Source organism: Malus domestica, chromosome 02, assembly GCF_042453785.1.
Source record: "Malus domestica chromosome 02, GDT2T_hap1".
NCBI lineage: Eukaryota > Viridiplantae > Streptophyta > Magnoliopsida > Rosales > Rosaceae > Malus > Malus domestica.
The window spans coordinates 1,657,501-1,676,276 of record NC_091662.1 but is presented as its reverse complement, the minus strand read 5'-3'; the positions used below and the strand labels follow the sequence as shown (position 1 = coordinate 1,676,276).

The 18,776-nt window shown below is 36.6% G+C and overlaps 2 protein-coding genes across 2 annotated transcripts; one reads left to right on the top strand and one right to left on the bottom strand.

Annotated features, from left to right (window-relative positions):
* Positions 1–2,332: 2,332 nt before the first annotated feature.
* LOC139190355 (uncharacterized) lies at positions 2,333–3,606 on the top strand. Its single transcript, XM_070810478.1, has 2 exons — positions 2,333–3,268; positions 3,373–3,606. The coding sequence occupies exons 1-2, from the start codon at positions 2,413–2,415 to the stop codon at positions 3,399–3,401; spliced, it is 885 nt and encodes a 294-aa protein (XP_070666579.1). The 5' UTR covers positions 2,333–2,412; the 3' UTR covers positions 3,402–3,606.
* A 4,122-nt stretch (positions 3,607–7,728) lies between these two features.
* LOC103417982 (repetitive proline-rich cell wall protein 1-like) lies at positions 7,729–9,942 on the bottom strand. Its single transcript, XM_008356141.4, has 2 exons — positions 8,838–9,942; positions 7,729–7,986 (listed from the first exon to the last, which is right to left on the bottom strand). The coding sequence occupies exon 1, from the start codon at positions 9,863–9,865 to the stop codon at positions 8,852–8,854; it is 1,014 nt and encodes a 337-aa protein (XP_008354363.3). The 5' UTR covers positions 9,866–9,942; the 3' UTR covers positions 7,729–7,986; positions 8,838–8,851.
* Positions 9,943–18,776: the final 8,834 nt, after the last annotated feature.

Below are 18,776 nucleotides of genomic sequence, written 5' to 3'. Positions count from 1 at the left end.
ATACTATAGAATGGAGAGATGATAATAAACCAACGAAGGTACAAAATGTTTGCTTGTTGGGTACGAAAAATTAAGGGGTCGAGTGATAATCTTTTGGCTTGTATTTTTCAGCTTTCAGTTTTTGGTTTTTATTTTACGGTTTCAGTTTTCAAAACAATGAAAACTAAAAATGAGATGATTATCAAACGGCCCCTAAATAACCACATTATTGTCACCAATTTCTTAGATGTTGGATGATTTTGTGGGAAATATGCAAGTATATAACAAGAAAGAAAAAGGCTTAACATGCAATTCTTGTTGTAATTAAATTTTACTGTGAGAATCCTAGTGTTGGTATAAGAACAAGGAAATTCTGGGTTGCATTGATACAACAGCAGCAGAACCAATCAAACACGTACGACACGACGACACATGCACTAGGTATTTCTTTGATTTTTTTGAATTTTGAGATAAGATGATGATGATATATATAAGAGGTGAACAATGTTCATGTGGCCATGTGCAATGGGTTTGAATGGTCCCCTCCCTATCCTCCTCTACTTTCATCCCTGCTGTGTTCTTGGCCATTTCCAGGGCCAGATTTACTGGGAAATTGTTGTGACGGTAAATCCCTTTTTTCTTGATTCTTGATTAATAATAAACTACCTCACACAGTCTGTCACCCCGGTTTTGTTTTGACGTGGTCTCGCTTGCTGACGATGATATTGTGTGTGCTCTCCTATAAGTCTTTTGCGTTTATCGTTTTTGTGGAAGATTTATACTACCGGTGCTTGTGCTTGTGGTAGCCATGTAAGAATTTACTCTTTACGTTTGTTTGTTCATATCCAATATGTATATCGGTCACTGAACTTTCATAGCATGTTAGTGGGTGGTGTACACATTGTCTCTAAAAGTTACAGTGCCAGAGTGTATGGATATGGAAGTTGAATTGACTGAAACCAAAGTACGAATGAGAGAAACAAAGGATTTTAAGGGGATTGTTCTGTCTCCTAGTCCTTGACACAAGGAACAGAAATTTCCTTAACCCTTTTTTGTGTCGAATTAATAATAATTCTCAATTTTGTTCGTAAAGGATTGATATTTGTAGTTTTAATCTTTTTTTATATATTTATTTTATCATTTTTTTAATTTCTGACGTAACAGTGGTGAACAAATAAATACAAGTCAATTTATTGAGCAATAAGACGTCTCCCTCTTTCTTTTGTTGAAAGTTCAAAAAACAGCACTGATTCTCAAAATGTAGGATTACTCAAAGTCCATAGGAATCCAAAATTCCCAGCTGTTGTATACACATGGCTGTCCTTATTTGACATTGACACAGTTCGTGAACACAATATGATTGAGTTAATACGAATTTGAATTTACAATTACACTGATTGTGTTTTAGGTCAAATAATAAGAATTCCAAATTAATCCTTGAAAAAATGTCACAACTTAGAATTAACCAATCCTTGAAAAAATGTCACAACTTAGAATTAACCATAGTTACACGATTTTGTAAGTTCTATTTGAGAGCAAACACTTTGTGATTTGTACAAAGACTTTTGGGACGACAAGGAGATTAACATTAACACATGCGGTAGACTTTTAAGGAGTTGTATTACTTAGGTATACAAGTCAGAAACATTCTTAGATAAACTAGAACTCTTCTAGCTGATTTATGCATAAGTAATCTTCGGTGATAAGGTTAATCTTTGATAGGGTTTACTTAATGGGAGGACTCCTAATCAAAGACCATCACATATAGTATATAACTGAGGTCCCTGTGCTCTCACTAAATACGCAAGTATACAGAAATTCTCAAGCCCCATTGAGTGAGTCTTGCTTCCGGTCAGTGCAGAGATACAGAAGAGCCTCTGTTCTTCACCCTATTTCTAAGACGATGTCTTCCTCAGGTTAGTGGTTAGATCAGTATATGAGTCAGTTGTTATATAACTTATAAATCTTGACTTACATTTGGTATCAGAGCCCTCACATATCATCTGACCCTATGTGAAAGGCATCAAGAAATTTCATTCTGTCTTGCAGGTTATGGAACTGGAACTGTATCATCAAGGAAAAATATATAAAACACGTTCAAGGATGACTAAAGTTATCCTTGATCATAAGGATATTATGTTTTTCAATCGATACATGTACTAGTGATGGTGCTTAAAATTCAAGACATGATTATTGATCATCTAAAGATGATTTTTCTTTCATGCTTCGAATTTGAGCAGCATATCATTTTATATATATATTTGAATCAAATTAATATTGTCAAACCACAAAGGCTTGTGATTTTAATTACAGAAATTCGAATGTTGACTATAAAAATGATATGATTAAAGAAAGTTTTCACATATTCATCAATCTAAAGATGTTGAAGATGTGATTTATGGTTTGGGGTTAAAGATTAATACTCTTTACATCATGAACGTTTTCTTTTCAGTGAATCCCAGCTCTTTGAATCTCAATACAGTTGAGCCTCTTACTGGTGTCAACTACAGAAAGTGGAAACAAGATCTCGAAATCGTTTTGGGAGTTATGGACTGGGATTTGGCACTGAGAACTGAAGAACCTCCGGCACTCACTGATGACAGCACCTCCAATCAGAAATCCAAGTATGAAAAATGGCATAAATCCAACAGAATTGCCCTATTAATCATCAAAAGGAGCATGACAGATGTGGTGAGAGGTGGCTTTCCTGATGAAACAAATGCCAAAGATTTTCTGAAGTCCATTGAGGCAAAGTATAGGGAATCACCAAAAACTGAGACAGGTAATCTCATGAATGCTCTCACTACCATGAGATATGATGGGGTTCAAAGTGTGCGAGAATACATATTGAAACTGGTGGACGTTGCTGGAAAACTCAATGCACTCGAGGTACCAATTTCTGATACTTTTCTGGTACATGTCATTATGAATTCTCTGCCTGAAAGTTATACACAACTCAAAGTTTATTATAATGGTCTACGTGAGAAATGGGATGTGAATGAATTGATAGCTATTTGTGTGAGTGAAGAAGAAAGGATGAAGAAAGAAAGGTTTGAGAAAGAGAGAATTGAGTCTGTGAACTTTGTCCAAAGTGTCACTAGGGCCACTAAATCTTATGTTCCCGATACTGCCAAAAAGGATTCTACCAAGTCAGTTCCCTCTCCTAAAAGAAACTTCAAACTTAATAAACCTTCAGTTTTCAAGTGCTATTTTTGCAAAAAGGCAGGCTACATGAAGAAAAATTGTCCCAAATATAAGGCTTGGCTTGCCAAACAAGAAGCAAAGCAAGGTAAAAATGTTTTTGCTTGCTTTGAATCAAATTTAATTAACATACCTAGCACTGAATGGTGGCTTGACTCGGGCTCTTCTATACATGTTACAACTTCATTACAGGACTTCACAACAAGGAGAACACCAAATAAGGATGAAGTCAAAGTTTCGGTTGGCAATGGAAGAAGAGTTGAAGTCAAAGCCTTAGGAAGTGTTAGACTAAAGCTAGAATTTGGTTTTTATTTAGAGTTAGATAACGTTGTTTATGTGCCTTCCATGAAAAGGAAGTTGATTTCTATTTCAAAGCTAGTGTTATTGGGTTTTTATTTTACTATTAATAAAAGGGGCTTTGACGTTTTTTATGAATCTTCTCAAGTAGGGCATGGTTTCATGAGTGATGGTATGTTTCAAATTAAATTGAATCAAACTGAATATGTTTTCAACGTACATGATGATAAAATCAAAACTCAACAGTCTTCAATATTATGGCATAAGAGACTCGGCCATATTTCTAAACAAAGAATGGAACTGCTTGTCAAAAACGAAATTCTCCCTCCATTAAACTTCAATGATTTTGATTTTTGTGTGGATTGCATTAAAGGGAAAATGACAAACACTAGGAAGGAAGGCTCAACTAGGAGTAAGCAACCCTTAGAGATCATTCACACTGACATTTGTGGTCCTTTTCCCACACAAACCTTAGAAGGAAACAAATATTTCATTACTTATATTGATGATTTCTCAAGATTTTGCTTCATTTATTTGATTTCAGAAAAGTCTAAAGCACTTGAAACTTTTAAAATTTATAAAAGTGAAGTCGAAAATCAATTGGAAAGGAACATTAAGGTTGTAAGATCTGATAGGGGAGGAGAGTACTATGGTAGATATACTGAAATTGGTAGAAATCCTGGACCCTTTGCGTTATTTCTGCAAGAACATGGAATTGTAGCCCAATATACCACACCAGGTACTCCGGAGCAAAACGGAGTAGCCGAGAGGAGGAATAGAACTCTCATGGACATGGTAAGGAGCATGATTTGTAGAACTAATCTGCCAAGTTGTTTGTGGGGTGAAGCAGTGAAAACTGCAAATTATATATTAAATAGGGTACCTTCAAAATTTGTGGAAAGGACACCTTTCGAACTATGGACAGGCAGAAAACCTAGTTTAAACCATTTGCATGTATGGGGCTGTAGAGCAGAGGCAAAGATATATAATCCAGGCTACAAGAAACTTGATTCAAAGACTGTCAGTTGTCATTTTATTGGATATGCTGAAAGATCAAAGGGTTTTAGATTTTATTGCCCTAACCAAAATACAAGAATTGTCAAAACTGGAAAAGCAGTTTTCATGGAGTCTGATTCAAGCATCGATTCTGGGACAAGGGTTGAAGGGTTCGTATTTGAAGAACAAATAAACAATAAAGAAGCAGCAGTTGAAGACGTTGATCGTAACACAGCGATTATGGCACCAATAGTTGTAGTAACCGAGAACATGGGAAGCAATGATTCTGATGAACCATGTAACGAGATAGAGGTTGCACATGACATCGAACTGCACGATAACACTGTTGTACAAGACGTGTTTGAAGAGGTTGTGACAGAAAATCAACAACAACAACACCATGCACATGAAGACAACATCACGACTGTGGGTGCTGCAAATATAAGAAGGTCATATAGGATTAGAAAACCTACAACCCTAAATGATTTCGTATATTTGACACAGGTTGACACTGATCTTTCAGAGTTTAATGATCCGATGAGTTACAAAGAAGCAATTGCAGGACCAGATGCTGATAAATGGATAGAAGCCATGGAGAGTGAACTGAGTTCGATGGCAAACAATCAAGTGTGGGATTTAGTGGAACAGGCAGAAGGATCAAAACCCATAGGATGTAAATGGGTTTTTAAAACAAAAAGGGATTCAAACGGAAACATAGAAAGGCACAAAGCCATGCTTGTTGCGAAAGGCTTCACACAAAAGGAGGGTGTAGACTACAAAGAAACATTCAGCCCCGTGTCGACAAAGGATGCGTTTAGGGTTATCATGTCTATGGTGGCTCACTTTGATTTGATTTTACATCAAATGGATGTAAAAACGGCGTTCTTGAATGGGGACCTGGAAGAATGCATTTACATACGACAACCAGAAGGTTTCAATGAGGGAGAAGGAAGAAACCTAGTGTGCAAACTCAACAAATCCATATATGGATTGAAGCAAGCATCACGGCAGTGGTACTTGAAATTTCATAGAATTGTGAAAGAACATGGCTTCACCGAGAATCCTTCAGACAATTGCATCTATCTAAGGTTCAGTGGGAGCAACTTTATCATCCTAGTTCTCTATGTGGATGATATATTGCTTGCCACGAATTGTCACAGTTTGTTGGATGATACAAAAACCTTTTTGCAGAAGCATTTTGAAATGAAAGACATGGGAGAAGCGACTTATGTTTTGGGCATTGAGATCAAAAGGGATAGAAGGAGAGGCTTGCTAGGATTGTCACAGAAAGCATATATAGAGAAAATGTTAAGAAGGTTTAACATGTCTTCGTGTGGAACTACTGAGATGCCTATATCGAAGGGTGATAAATTGAGTAAGTTGCAGTGTCCACAAACAGACTTAGAGAGGAAGGCTATGGACGACAAACCATACGCCTCCCTGGTGGGAAGTTTAATGTATGCACAGGTGTGCACAAGGCCTGACTTGGCTTTCACCATTTCTGTGCTTGGGAGGTTTCAATCCAATGCAAGTGAAGCTCACTGGAATGCTGCCAAAAGGGTTTTGAGATACCTTCAGAGAACCAATGACCATATGTTGGTGTATAAAAGAACCGAGAGTTTGGTTTTGGAAGGGTATAGCGATTCAGATTTTGCAGGTTGTCCAGATGATATGAAGTCGACTACAGGTTATGTTTTCTTAATGGCATGTGGTGTGGTTTCTTGGAAGTCTGTCAAACAAGGAACTGTGGCAGCATCAACAATGGTTGCAGAGTATTTATCAGTCTGTGAAACAGTGAATCAAGCTGTTTGGTTGAAGAATTTCATTATTGGGCTTCAAGTAGTGGACTCTATATCAAGACCTATACAGATTTTCTGTGATAATAATGCAGCCATATTCTTTACTAAGAATAATAAGAGGTCTAATGCAACAAGGAATTTGGATATAAAATATCTCATTACTCGAGAGAAGGTGATGGTCGGTCTAGTTAAAGTTGATTATTTGAAGACTGGATCCATGATTGCTGATCCATTAAATAAAGCAGTTCCCACCATTGTTTTCAAGAAGCATGTCACTATGGGAGTCTTGGCTGGTTTTGATGAAGCGAATTAGTGGGAGCTATGCAACAGGTTTAAACTTTTATGCTAGTTTTAATTCAATAACAATTTATGTTATGGAGGATAAGTTTTGAGTATTAACAATGAAGTTTTCTTAGCTAATAAAGAATAAAGTTGAAAGGTTGTTCAAGTTTCCTTAAAGGGTTCAGCTGTTAGCTATGATAATGCATGAATATTTTTGCATGCTGTTTAGGATTCTTATTCATTATACAGTGTCGGACAACCTGAGGGCTTTATATAGAAGCACATGGATCGTTTTTCGATTCTGAAAGGGACCAAATGTTTGACATAATTAATACATGTTCGGTTGTGTCTTACATGCTATATATCTTGTTGGAATCTTATGTGTTGATAAGCTTTACTGCAAGTAATTATGGGGACGGTACTCTTCAGTGTAATGAGTGTGTTGCCCTATAATTCTCATAAATGCTTAACAATGACGAAGACTGGAAAACTAAGAAGTGTCGCAAGTTAATCTCATGGCCAATTCATATCCTTCCCAACTCCAGTATGATTATACAACTTTACAAAGTATTTGCTCTAGTGGGAGAATGTAAGTTCTATTTGAGAGCAAACACTTTGTGATTTGTACAAAGACTTTTGGGACGACAAGGAGATTAACATTAACACATGCGGTAGACTTTTAAGGAGTTGTATTACTTAGGTATACAAGTCAGAAACATTCTTAGATAAACTAGAACTCTTCTAGCTGATTTATGCATAAGTAATCTTCGGTGATAAGGTTAATCTTTGATAGGGTTTACTTAATGGGAGGACTCCTAATCAAAGACCATCACATATAGTATATAACTGAGGTCCTTGTGCTCTCACTAAATACGCAAGTATACAGAAATTCTCAAGCCCCATTGAGTGAGTCTTGCTTCCGGTCAGTGCAGAGATATAGAAGAGCCTCAGTTCTTCACCCTATTTCTGAGACGATGTCTTCCTCAGGTTAGTGGTTAGATCGGTATATGAGTCAGTTGTTATATAACTTATAAATCTTGACTTACAGATTTGTCATTAGAGTTAGCATATTGATGATTGTGGGTTGAGCAATGGATACTGAATAAAGATATTAATATTCACACACTTATTTTTATCTCCCACGCATCTTTATTAATTTTTTGTCATTGAAAGATAAGATAAAAACATCTTTGATTGCTTAATTTTCATTCCTGAGATAAAACACACATGCATGCAACAATGCTTTCACAATTAAAAACAAATGGTGTGTACAATATCACATCCAAATTAACATCATCTCAATACCATTAATAATCAAAATAAGAAAATATTGGGGGGAAAGTTAAACAAATGGACGTAGGGAGGGGGAGGCTCGACATTCTCTCATGACGATTGTTCCCTTCCCAACGATTGCTCTGTTGGATCCATCAATCTGCAAGGCCATAAATCAAGACAACATTCTGTGATCAAACAATGTTCATAAGAGAAATTTTCAATGCAATGTGTTTATATGTACGATAGCTAAAGATAGATCTAGATAAAATAAAATAAAAATCATTTATTAATTCCTCTTTAATTATATTAGTGTGTGATGTTTTTGTTGCTTAACATAAACAAAATTGCTTGCATTTTTGGAGGGAATACTTTTGCTCATCACCTTATTTATCTCGGTTATATGAGTTTAAATTTCGATATATGTATATAGGATAGACACAATCTCAAAATGTAAACTCATCCAACGAGTGGTGAGCATTACTACCACTTGAAGGCCGGTGGTGAACAAAAATGCATATAATTCAAAAATACTACTCTTACCATTTATTTGTACCATTATTTGTATCATTTCTCTAATAGAGATGAGACCCACATATGTTAATGGACTTTACCTCTATTAGAGAGATGGTACAACTAGATAATAAGTGTAGCATTCATTTTTGAATCCCTAAAAGAATACTCATTTCCAACTTCCAAGACCAGCGATCTAGCTAGGAATGAGTACGTATTATAAACAAAAGAAAATTGTTGTTGTTATTCAAAAATATTAATCTGCACTCTTATTTTATTTCATGTATTTTTATATGTTTAAAGTGGTATAGAACTTTTTAAAGTCTTACTAACATTTTCAAAACAAAATAGAACTTTGTAAATACGAATATAATAAAAAATCCACCCATCCCATAAAGTTCATGTTTCAAGTTAGGCTACGGATTAGATATATAATGTACGTAACTACGTAGCACTAGTTAAGTAATTAATTACTTCATGGTTATCTTAAGAACTTACGTAGATTTCTTCTTTTAGAGAGAGCAAGTGAAACCAGGAGGAGGACTCTTGCCACAAGTGACAAGGAGCTGAAGAGCCAGTGGGACAAAGATGTTGAGGTTAAGAAGCTTGATTTTGAGAGTAGTGCAGAGGCACACTGCAGCTTCAAGTTCAACAAGCCCTTGCAGCACCGGGCAGCACTCGTTCACCACCGGGTCACCCTGCCCAACGTGGACCAACCCGCCTAGAAGATCCACACAAGCACCCAGTTTCAATGTGTCAATGGGGCACGTGTTCCCTGGCGGTGGAGGGCATGGTGTCCCTGGACTTGGTGGCTTCGTAGCTGGGGGCCCCCCTATGACTGGTGGGATTATCCCAGGTGGGATTATTGGAGGAAGGGTCACTGGTGGCTTAATGGGTGGGATTGTAACGGGTGGGATTGTGACTGGTGGTTTTACGATGGGTGGGATTACTGGAGGAAGGGTCACTGGTGGCTTAATGGGTGGGATTGTGACGGGTGGGATTGTAACGGGTGGTTTTACGATGGGTGGGATTGTGACTGGTGGTTTTACAATGGGTGGGATAATGGGTGGGATTGTGACTGGTGGTTTGATGGGTGGGATTGTCACTGGTGGTTTGATGGGTGGGATTGTCACTGGTGGTTTGACAATGGGTGGTATTGTCACTGGTGGTTTTACGATGGGAGGGACTGTGACTGGAGGTATTTTGACGCCAGGTGGCTTGACATGAATGGGTGGAACCACTATGGGTCCTTTGGGAGTCTTTGGTTTAGGTTTAACAGGCTTGTGCTTTGGCTTGCCGCAAGTGCCACAGCCGAGGATTGGAGAGGCTGAGGAAATGAAGAGCAAGCAAATGAGGAAGAGAGCATGGAGCTTGCTGGACTCCGCCATGTCTGTCTGTCTTTGGAGAGAGAAAGAGAGAGAGAGAGAGTGGCAGAGTGCTGCTGTTGTAAGGGTTTGTAGTGAAACGAGGGTGTTATATAGGAATAGTGATGAGTGGAACAAAACAAAAAACCCTAGGAAGCACATCACGTGAACATGGGGGCAAGTAGCCAAGGATCAAAAGGCAGCTGCCAAACTTTGCTAGTTGGCATAACTTATTCCTTATATTTGCATCCATTTGCAATTATTAGTTTTGGTTTTCCTGTGATAGAATTATTAATTGTTTAGTTAATTTGTTACTTTTTAAGAAAAAGTAAATTAAATCCACTATAAGTTATGAGAGAACCTCAAAATTTATTGATAATAAGAAAGGGAATAAATCCTATCATCCTAAAGGTGCTACAAATCTGTTAGGATCGATGGGACCAGGAGTTGAAGTCCAATTCGTACCTTGCATATTTTGTGTAAAAGTTACCTTGGCTGGTCTTTTTTGTTGTAACGTATAAAAATGTTGAATCTAGCTATATTTAGTTTCTTTTGGTACATTTGTCTGGAAATATTTGTCTCATATATAGCTAGGGTTGTCCAGTTTATCTTTTTTATCAACTATTTCATGCATATACACAGATTGTTCAAGAAAGGAATTTAGCTGCAGTTCATATATAGATATATAAATAAATATATGTATACATATATATATATATATATATATATATATATATATATATATGATCAATAACTGTTAGGGCATTCTTTTTTTTTTTTGGTCAAAATACTGTTAGAGCGTTCATACCAAGGAGTTATTGTGAACCACATGATTGCTAACTCATTGTGAGGTTAAGTCCACCCTCTTCCCGTTAGTAGTAGATAATTAATATAGTTTGTTAAAAAAAAAACAATAGATTTTGTTAGATTAGGAAGAACCCACGCCGTGGTGCAAGGACAACAAACAATAACTTATTGTTGTAGAAAATTTGACTTTGCTATTACCGTAACAAGATTAGTGTTTACGTTGTATATGTCCTATTACATTGTAGGGTATGCGTAAATGTAATTGCTTTACAAAATAATCGTTCAAATTAATGGGTACCCGTACTACTTTTCTTTTAAAGAATAATATTGTAAACTAACCCTTTAATATGAGTAATGTTTGAATGTTTTTCTAATTCCAACTCTTGGAGTAAAACTTAAAATTTAGGTTTTAAACTTATCCCAACTTCAACTCTAGGGCCAAATATGAGTTTTAACTCAAAACTTATTTTCGCGACAAATTTAGCTCAGAATTTTCCATGGGTTAGTGGACTAGCTAGCCCACCATATATGTGTATTTTTTTTTAGTTTTATATTTATAAATTCATTGAATGCAACGGCTAAGATCTAGTATGATCAAATCTAACAGTAAAAAAAAATAAAATCTAACGGTCCAAATTTAAATCCAACAACTAAAATAATTAAAAAAAATTCTTACACGTGTTTCATATTCTTTCATAGTATTCCACGAGTTTCATGGTGTCGATTTAATGATTTTTCAACATTTATCATAATCTAAATATTTTTATGTTAAAATGTTCATAAAATTAAATTAGAGTAGTCTACACAATTTTTTTCTTTAAGTTACTTTAAGAAAAAAAAAATATCCTAAATTCATTTAATAATCTCGGGCTAAAAATTTAACCCATAAGGGTTGGAGCAGAAAAATTGTTTCTGAGTTAAAACCTAAATTTTCTGCGTTAAAAATTTTAGTTTTATCCCAAGGATTGGAGATGGTCTAAAAAATATATGTGTAAGTCGAAATTTCACAACGATAAAATTAGGGTTTAGATGTAAAATACGTAACTTGAATGAGCAATTTTTCAGTAGTAGCAGTCAGATTTTCAAAAAGTAATTGAACGAGCAATTTTTTCAGTATTATCACATGTAAAATAACACACTACGTAACTTGAGTTTTCAGTATCCATAAAAATTTCTCGATAGTTTAACAAGGGATATCTCTAAGTACATGCTTGACTGGTGTTTCTAACAATATATATAGCCCACACTTGAAAGGAGATGAACTGATAAACTAATGGCGGTACTGATTTTATCTTCACGTGTTGATGGTATGGGTTTAAATGATATGAGTGTATTATTAACATGTGCAAAGAGCATCAACTTTCTTTATATTTTTTTTCAATTTGGACATATATTGGATTTGGAGGTGATTAATTTTACTTTGAAACAGATCTGTGTGTCTATCAACTGTAGATAAGATATGCAGTCGCAGTAATGTGAACTGAGATCTTATTTCGTTCCCAATATGATATACAAATACCGCACGTCGATTGAAAACAGTATACTTATAGTCAATTAATTGGAACCCTCTATATATCTCCTAAACCAGTTTCAGAAGTTAACCCAACCATATAATCAATATATTGTGCTAATATATATGATTAGTTTTCTTTGAACAATGATCTTTTACACTAAGTGGAGAGAGATTTGAGTTAAGCCATACAGTAGGTCAATGATAATCAATTGGTATTGGATGCATGCCATTCACAGGAATCAAATCTAAGACTTACCATTTACAAGTGAAGAGAAATATTACTAGATCGTAATATTAATTTCTTATAATAAAATTCATGTGTTTGGTGACCATCGCCAAAATATTATACCTAGCTAGTTTATATTATCTTTGCCACATGCTGCTTACATAAGGTAGTGCATGTGTGTACTTACTAAAGCATATACATGTGGCTTTCTCTTTTCTCAACTAATTATCAATTTAGAGCACAAATAGTAACCCACCATTGATTGATTAACGATTGATAATGAGAGATGCAAAGACATAATTTAGAAGTGATTAATGTTTGATTATATTGACTCCGTGCACTGTGATTATACGTACATGCATGACGAGGGAACATATATAAATGATTGTACCCATCGACTGTGATCACAAGTACGTTGGTATGTCCCAAAGTGCATGGTAAACAGAACACCTACTAGGAGCTCAAAGTTCAATTAAGTCCAGAGCCTCTTGCTTGGTCACAGTCAAATGAACTGGAAAACAGGATGATTACGTAAACAAACACGGAGAGAGAGAGAGAGAGAGAGAGAGAGAGAGAGAGAGAGAGAGAGAGGGAGTACTGGTGGTGCAGTAGATCTTAGGAAACACAGTACAGGTAGGCAAGTATGTGAAATGGTGGTTGAGGAATGGAGAGAGAAAAATGAAAGAGCTGGAAGATGCAAATTGCAATGCATGGTGGCCGCGGATGGAAGATATATAGATCAAGGGCATGCATATATCAAGATATATGCAACTATATATGCATGATGGGTCTCAATATATAGGTTTGGTCTCTCTTTGTCTCTCTCTCTTTGTAAATTATGGTCCGTGACTAAATGAATGAAGGACATGAATTGAGAATGCATATGCAGATGCATGCAGCTACCTAGCTGTATGGTTTTGGTTGCTTGTGGTATCCGTGATTCTGCTTCCCTCATCTTGATGTGATCGGTCTCCTGCCCCATTGCCAAGTGGTTATGATTTTCGCACAACATTTTTTTTTCTTCTACAAAGCCTGATTTATATTTCTTTTTTAACTATTTTAACTAATTCAATTTAAAAATAAAAATAAAATAGGGTATGTTTGTACCATACTTTCAATCCCGAAACTACTGAGCACCGGTCAACGTTATACCGTCAATGACCCAAAAGAGTTTCCCTCCAACCAGGAGGCCAATCATAGCGCGACACGTGTCGACATCAGAAGCCAATCACAACACGACACTTGTCAATGTCAGAATGAAACTAGAAACTTTCTTCTATAAATAGAGATCATTCTCTCGTAATATTTCCTAATGTCATTTGTACGAAATCATTCACTAGTACTCACAAAAGGAGAGCTTGAACCTATGTACTTGTGTAAACCCTTCACAATTAATGAGAACTCCTCTACTCTGTGGACGTAGCCAATCTGGGTGAACCACGTACATCTTGTGTTTGTTTCCCTGTCTCTATCTATTTACATACTTATCCACACGAATGACCGGAGCAATCTAGCGAAGGTCACAAACTTAACACTTTCTGTTGTACCAAAGTCCTCGCTGATTTTGTGCATCAACAGGGTAAATAGACAAAATGGTCCCTCAGATTTGCATAACTCATCACTTTGATCCCTAACATTTCAAATCAATCAAAGTGGTCCCTGAGATTGTCCACCATCCATCATTTTGGTCATTCCGTTAAAAACTCCGTTAAGTGTTTCGGAACTCTTGGCTGGAAGTTTGGGCAATTTTTCAAAGCTTCGTAACTCAATCGTTTCTTAACCAAATTCGACCCATAATATATCAAAATGAAGATAGGAAAGTGTAGAATAAGATTATACCTATTTTGAAGCCCAATGGTTGCCGGAGATGGCTGGAAAATAGCCTCAAAGTTGACTGGTCCGAGAGAAAACTGGAAAACTCGCCGGAAACTGGGTAAACTATAAACGTTCATAACTTCTTCAATACTAAACGAAATCAAGTGATTCAAAAACTAAAATAAAAAACTAAAATCATACTTCTCAACGAGACGAAGAGAATGGTATCTTTTTTTATGGCTAACTCATATCATTTAAACCCATACCATCGAAAAATGTATCATTCTCTTCGTCTCGTTGAGAAGTATGATTTTAGTTTTTGAATCACTTGATTTTGTTTAGTATTGAAGAAGTTATGATAGTTTAAAGTTTACCCAGTTTCCGGCAAGTTTTTCCAGTTTTCTCTCGGACCAGTCAACTTTGAGGCTATTTTCCGGCCATCTCCGGCAACTATTGGGCTTCCAAATATGTATAATCTTATTCTACACTTTCCTATCTTCATTTTGATATGTTATGGGTCGAATTTGGTTAAGAAACGATTGAGTTACGAAGCTTTAAAAATTGCCCAAACTTCTGGCCAAGAGCTCTGGGACACTTAACGGAGTTTTTAACGGAATGACCAAAATGATGGATGCTGGACAATCTCAGGGACCACTTTGATTGATTTGAAATGTTAGGGATCAAAGTGATGAGTTATGCAAATCTTATGAATCATTTTGGCTATTTAATCAATAAAATAACCATGAATAGAAAAAAAAATTGCTAAAATAGTGCCAATATAAACCTTTTTAACTAATTTCTTTCCAATTTGGTTTCTTCTCATTTGTCATCATGAGAGTAAAACCAAATTATTTGATGAAATCTCCACTTCCAAATCGTACATATTACTATTGATTATATGCATGCACTGACGGATCAGCTTCTATATACAAAATATTATTACCACGTTGCTTAGTATTCTGTGCCAGGATATATGTATGTATATATATATATACATATATATATATATACACACACACATACATATATATATATATATATATATATATATATATTTAAGCTTAATATATTTTTAGAACTCTAGGAGTTGTAGTTTAATTGCCAACAGGATTCTCTCCGGATCCTCATTGCAAGTAGGGGTGCAACTTGGGTTGGGCCAACCCGAACCCATCCATGTTCAACCCGATTTTAAACCCAAACAAACGGGTTTATTTTTAGTTATAACCCACCCGAATCCAATCCGATTTCAACCCGTTCATTGATTGGGTTAGGTTGGGTTGATCATTTGTCCAACCCAACCCAATCTAATCCAACCCGATTGGGTTGAGTTGTGCAACATGCTTCTCAATGAGCTTTGCACCTTCGTGGAGGATTCACTAGTGACTTTTGATGGATTATGATAGAAAACGTGCATGGAGTTGCAGAAAGCAATTGTTTTTCTAGCAGCCACACTTTGATTTTTCTGCAGGAGATTTGAAGGACAAGACTTGAGTTGGGTATTAGCTTTGTTTTTTTTGCAAGAGCTTCGAAGGATAAGACTTGAGTTGGGTACTAACTTTGGACAGTGAAGTGTTCCTCTATTTTTTTTTTCTTTTGGTACTAGCTTTGGTATTTATTTTAATTCAAACTTTGCATGAACCCGATTAAAACTTGAAAAAGTTGGGCAACCCGAACCAGCCTAACTTCAACTTGAACCCGATTAAACCCGAACCAGAATTGTAAAAGTTGGATTAGGGTTGGGTTGACCTTCTAACCCATCCAACCCACCTGAGTTGCACCCCTACTTGTGAAGATCTTATGGATCTGTGAATCGTATACCTTCATTGTACATCGTGCAGTCAGTTTTTATTAGGTACTGTTTGTGTTCAATTTTAAATAAAATGGTTTCTGACAGCACGATGTACAATGAATGGATACAACTCACAGATCCTCGGGATCCTCACAAAGAGGATCCAGATTTGTTCGATTGCACATTCTTAGTTTGCTTCATTAGTTAAGAAAAATAAAGGGTAAATATCAGTTTACTACCTTCATGTTTAATGGTTTTCAACATTTAGTACATCAATTTTTTTCGTCCCAGAGTCATACTTAAAGTGTAAATTTTGGGACAGTCTCATACATCCATTAGTCAAACTATTAAGTCTCTCGTTAACTGATGACGTGGTGCCTATGTGGACAATGATTAGGTACCACATGTCAATAAGGGCCCACTTGAATATTAAAAAAAATTCAAAATACAAAAAAAAAATCCCCCCTTCTTATACCTCCTTCCATTCTTTCATCTACAACCAGCACATCTCTCCCCTCCATCTCTCCTTTGTAACCCGCAGCACCTCCACCATTTCTCTCCTAACCCCCACCTTCTTTTTCCTCCTCATTCTCCTGTACCCCAACCCTCGTCGTTGAAGGTCCACAACCGACTCGTCCCCAAGCCCCGCGAGACCAGAATATCCCCCGACCCTAGAGACAATGCCATTTTCCGTTTTCGTCCAACGATTTCGCAAATTTGAGACCTATAATTTTTCTTTTCTCTTTGAGGCCCTCTGATTGAACCCTAACCCTTAACTTTCTCAGCAAAACCCCTACTTTCTTGGAGAATCACGAAGGAAATGCAGCACCAGAGGCTGAAGCAGCAGCAACAATAAGCTCTGATGTAGCATGCTCTTCTCCAGCAGCATTCTCTCTACCACCCTGGCCTCTTAGCTCCTCCTCAGGTTCGACATTTCTTTCTCTGTCTTGCTGCTCCAATTTCCTGTCCTCCGACTTCGATTATCCTTTCGGGTTCAATTTTGGTGTTGGTCTTCCATCTCCGATTGTCTTTGTGTGTGATTGCAGTACGAAAGCTAGGGTTAGTCGAGTTCCTCTTCCTTTTCGTGTTTCGGAAGTACCGATTTCGTAAGATGGGATTTTCGGGAAATTTCCTTTTGTGGGAATGTTTTGAATTTTATTGTTTTGGTTTTTGATTGCTTCTCGGTAGGGAAAAGGAAGAGGGTCGGGGGCGATTCTGGTCTCACGGGGCTTGGGAGAGGAATGGTGGATGAGGTGGTGGTGTGGAGAGGAATGGTGGAGGTGCTGCGGGTTGCAGAAGAGAGAGGGAATGGAGGGAGGTGCGGGTTGCAGAGGAAGGAAAGGAGGGAGGAGGATGGGGGAGGTAGGAGACGGAGGGATTTTTTTTTTTTTTTTTTTTTTTGTATTTTTCAATTTTTAATTTTCAATTTTTTTAATATTCAAGTGGGCCCCCTATTGACACGTGGCGCCTAGTCATTGTCCCATAGGCGCCACATCATCAGTTAAGGGGAGACTTAATAGTTTAACTAACAGACGTATGAGACTGTCCCAAAATTTACACTTTAGGTATGACTCTGGGACAAAAAAATTTGATGTACTAAATATTGAAAACCACGAAACATGATAGTAGTAAACATAGGATCGGTAATAAGTGCTATTAGCTAACGTATTCATATATAAAGTGTAGGCTATCTATCACTAATTACCCTAAACCCAAAATTCTAAGAGAAGGTTTATCACGAGACAAAAGATTTAACTACAACCCCCTCAAACCCATGCACACATTAATTATATAATGTACATATTCGGAGGTGAATCATAGAACATCAAAAGTTGGGGTACTTATGGACCTAACATACGTCACATCCCTCACAACATAAGATTGAAAGATCTAACCTTCCTCTTTAAAGCGTAAACGGACGTGGCCAAAACATATAATGATTAGCACAGTCGCTCATAGGGATATTCCATCCCGTATCTCCTTGGGTGGAGATAAAGATACAGTATACAGTACACGCACATCGTACAAATTTTTTCCATTACTTTTTTATCTGTAATAGTTGAAAAAAAAAGACCTGACTTCAAGTTGTTAAAAAATGAGCGAGTGCACTTCAATAGGTTTTTGTCGAGTGTGGTGTCTCTACAGGCGCAGTAACATAAATGAATGATGTTTTCTTTTGGATCGTGGATTGAAGGATTGAACGTATGTATGATGATATAGAGTCATGCAGTAAAATCTAAAATATTGGTTCTGCACATTTAATTTTCTCTTTGTGTCTTTGCTGTAACGGATGGCTCTGGGAGACTGGGACTCTGAGTGCAAGCAGATGCAGTGCAACTCCTCCTACACATGCATGGCTTGTGGTAGGTCATAATCTATCAAATGGTTGTAGTTTGCGTGGAATGTTTATTTGTCACGTAACAAAAACTGAATTACAATCACATATGTAAATTTCGTATTAATTTATTTTTCATCGATACTGATCATCATGTTCTTTTTTTTCCTCGAAACAAAAGATATGATTTACACCTAGAGATAGGAGAGTGAGCTAAACTTCATAATGGGCAAACAATAATGTATTTTAAGTTTGTTTTTGGCTAGAATCAAACTAAAATCTCTCACTTACAAATACAAGTAAAGAAGAATACCACTATACTGTAATACTCAACACTGATTAACATGTTCTGAGTTTCTTTTGTATGATTATTTTGGCATAGAAAGACAAGGAACAAAAGAATCTAGCTAGGGTCTAGTATGTTGTACTATACCGTCGATAATGGCACAAGGCGGGCACGTAGGCGTGTTTATTTCATTTTTATTTTTCAAAAAGGAGATAATAATAAGTTGATTATAAATTATTGTGAGTACCATGTTTAAGAATGGGAAATTAATAAACACCACACGTGGTATACATGTTATTTAC

Coding starts and splice junctions, on each gene's coding strand:
- LOC139190355 (XM_070810478.1), top strand. CDS start 2,413: ATGAACGTTTTCTTTTCAGTGAATCCCAGCTCTTTGAATCTCAATACA. Junction 3,269..3,372: donor CAAACAAGAAGCAAAGCAAG/GTAAAAATGTTT, acceptor ACTTCATTACAG/GACTTCACAACAAGGAGAAC.
- LOC103417982 (XM_008356141.4), bottom strand. CDS start 9,865: ATGTGCTTCCTAGGGTTTTTTGTTTTGTTCCACTCATCACTATTCCTA.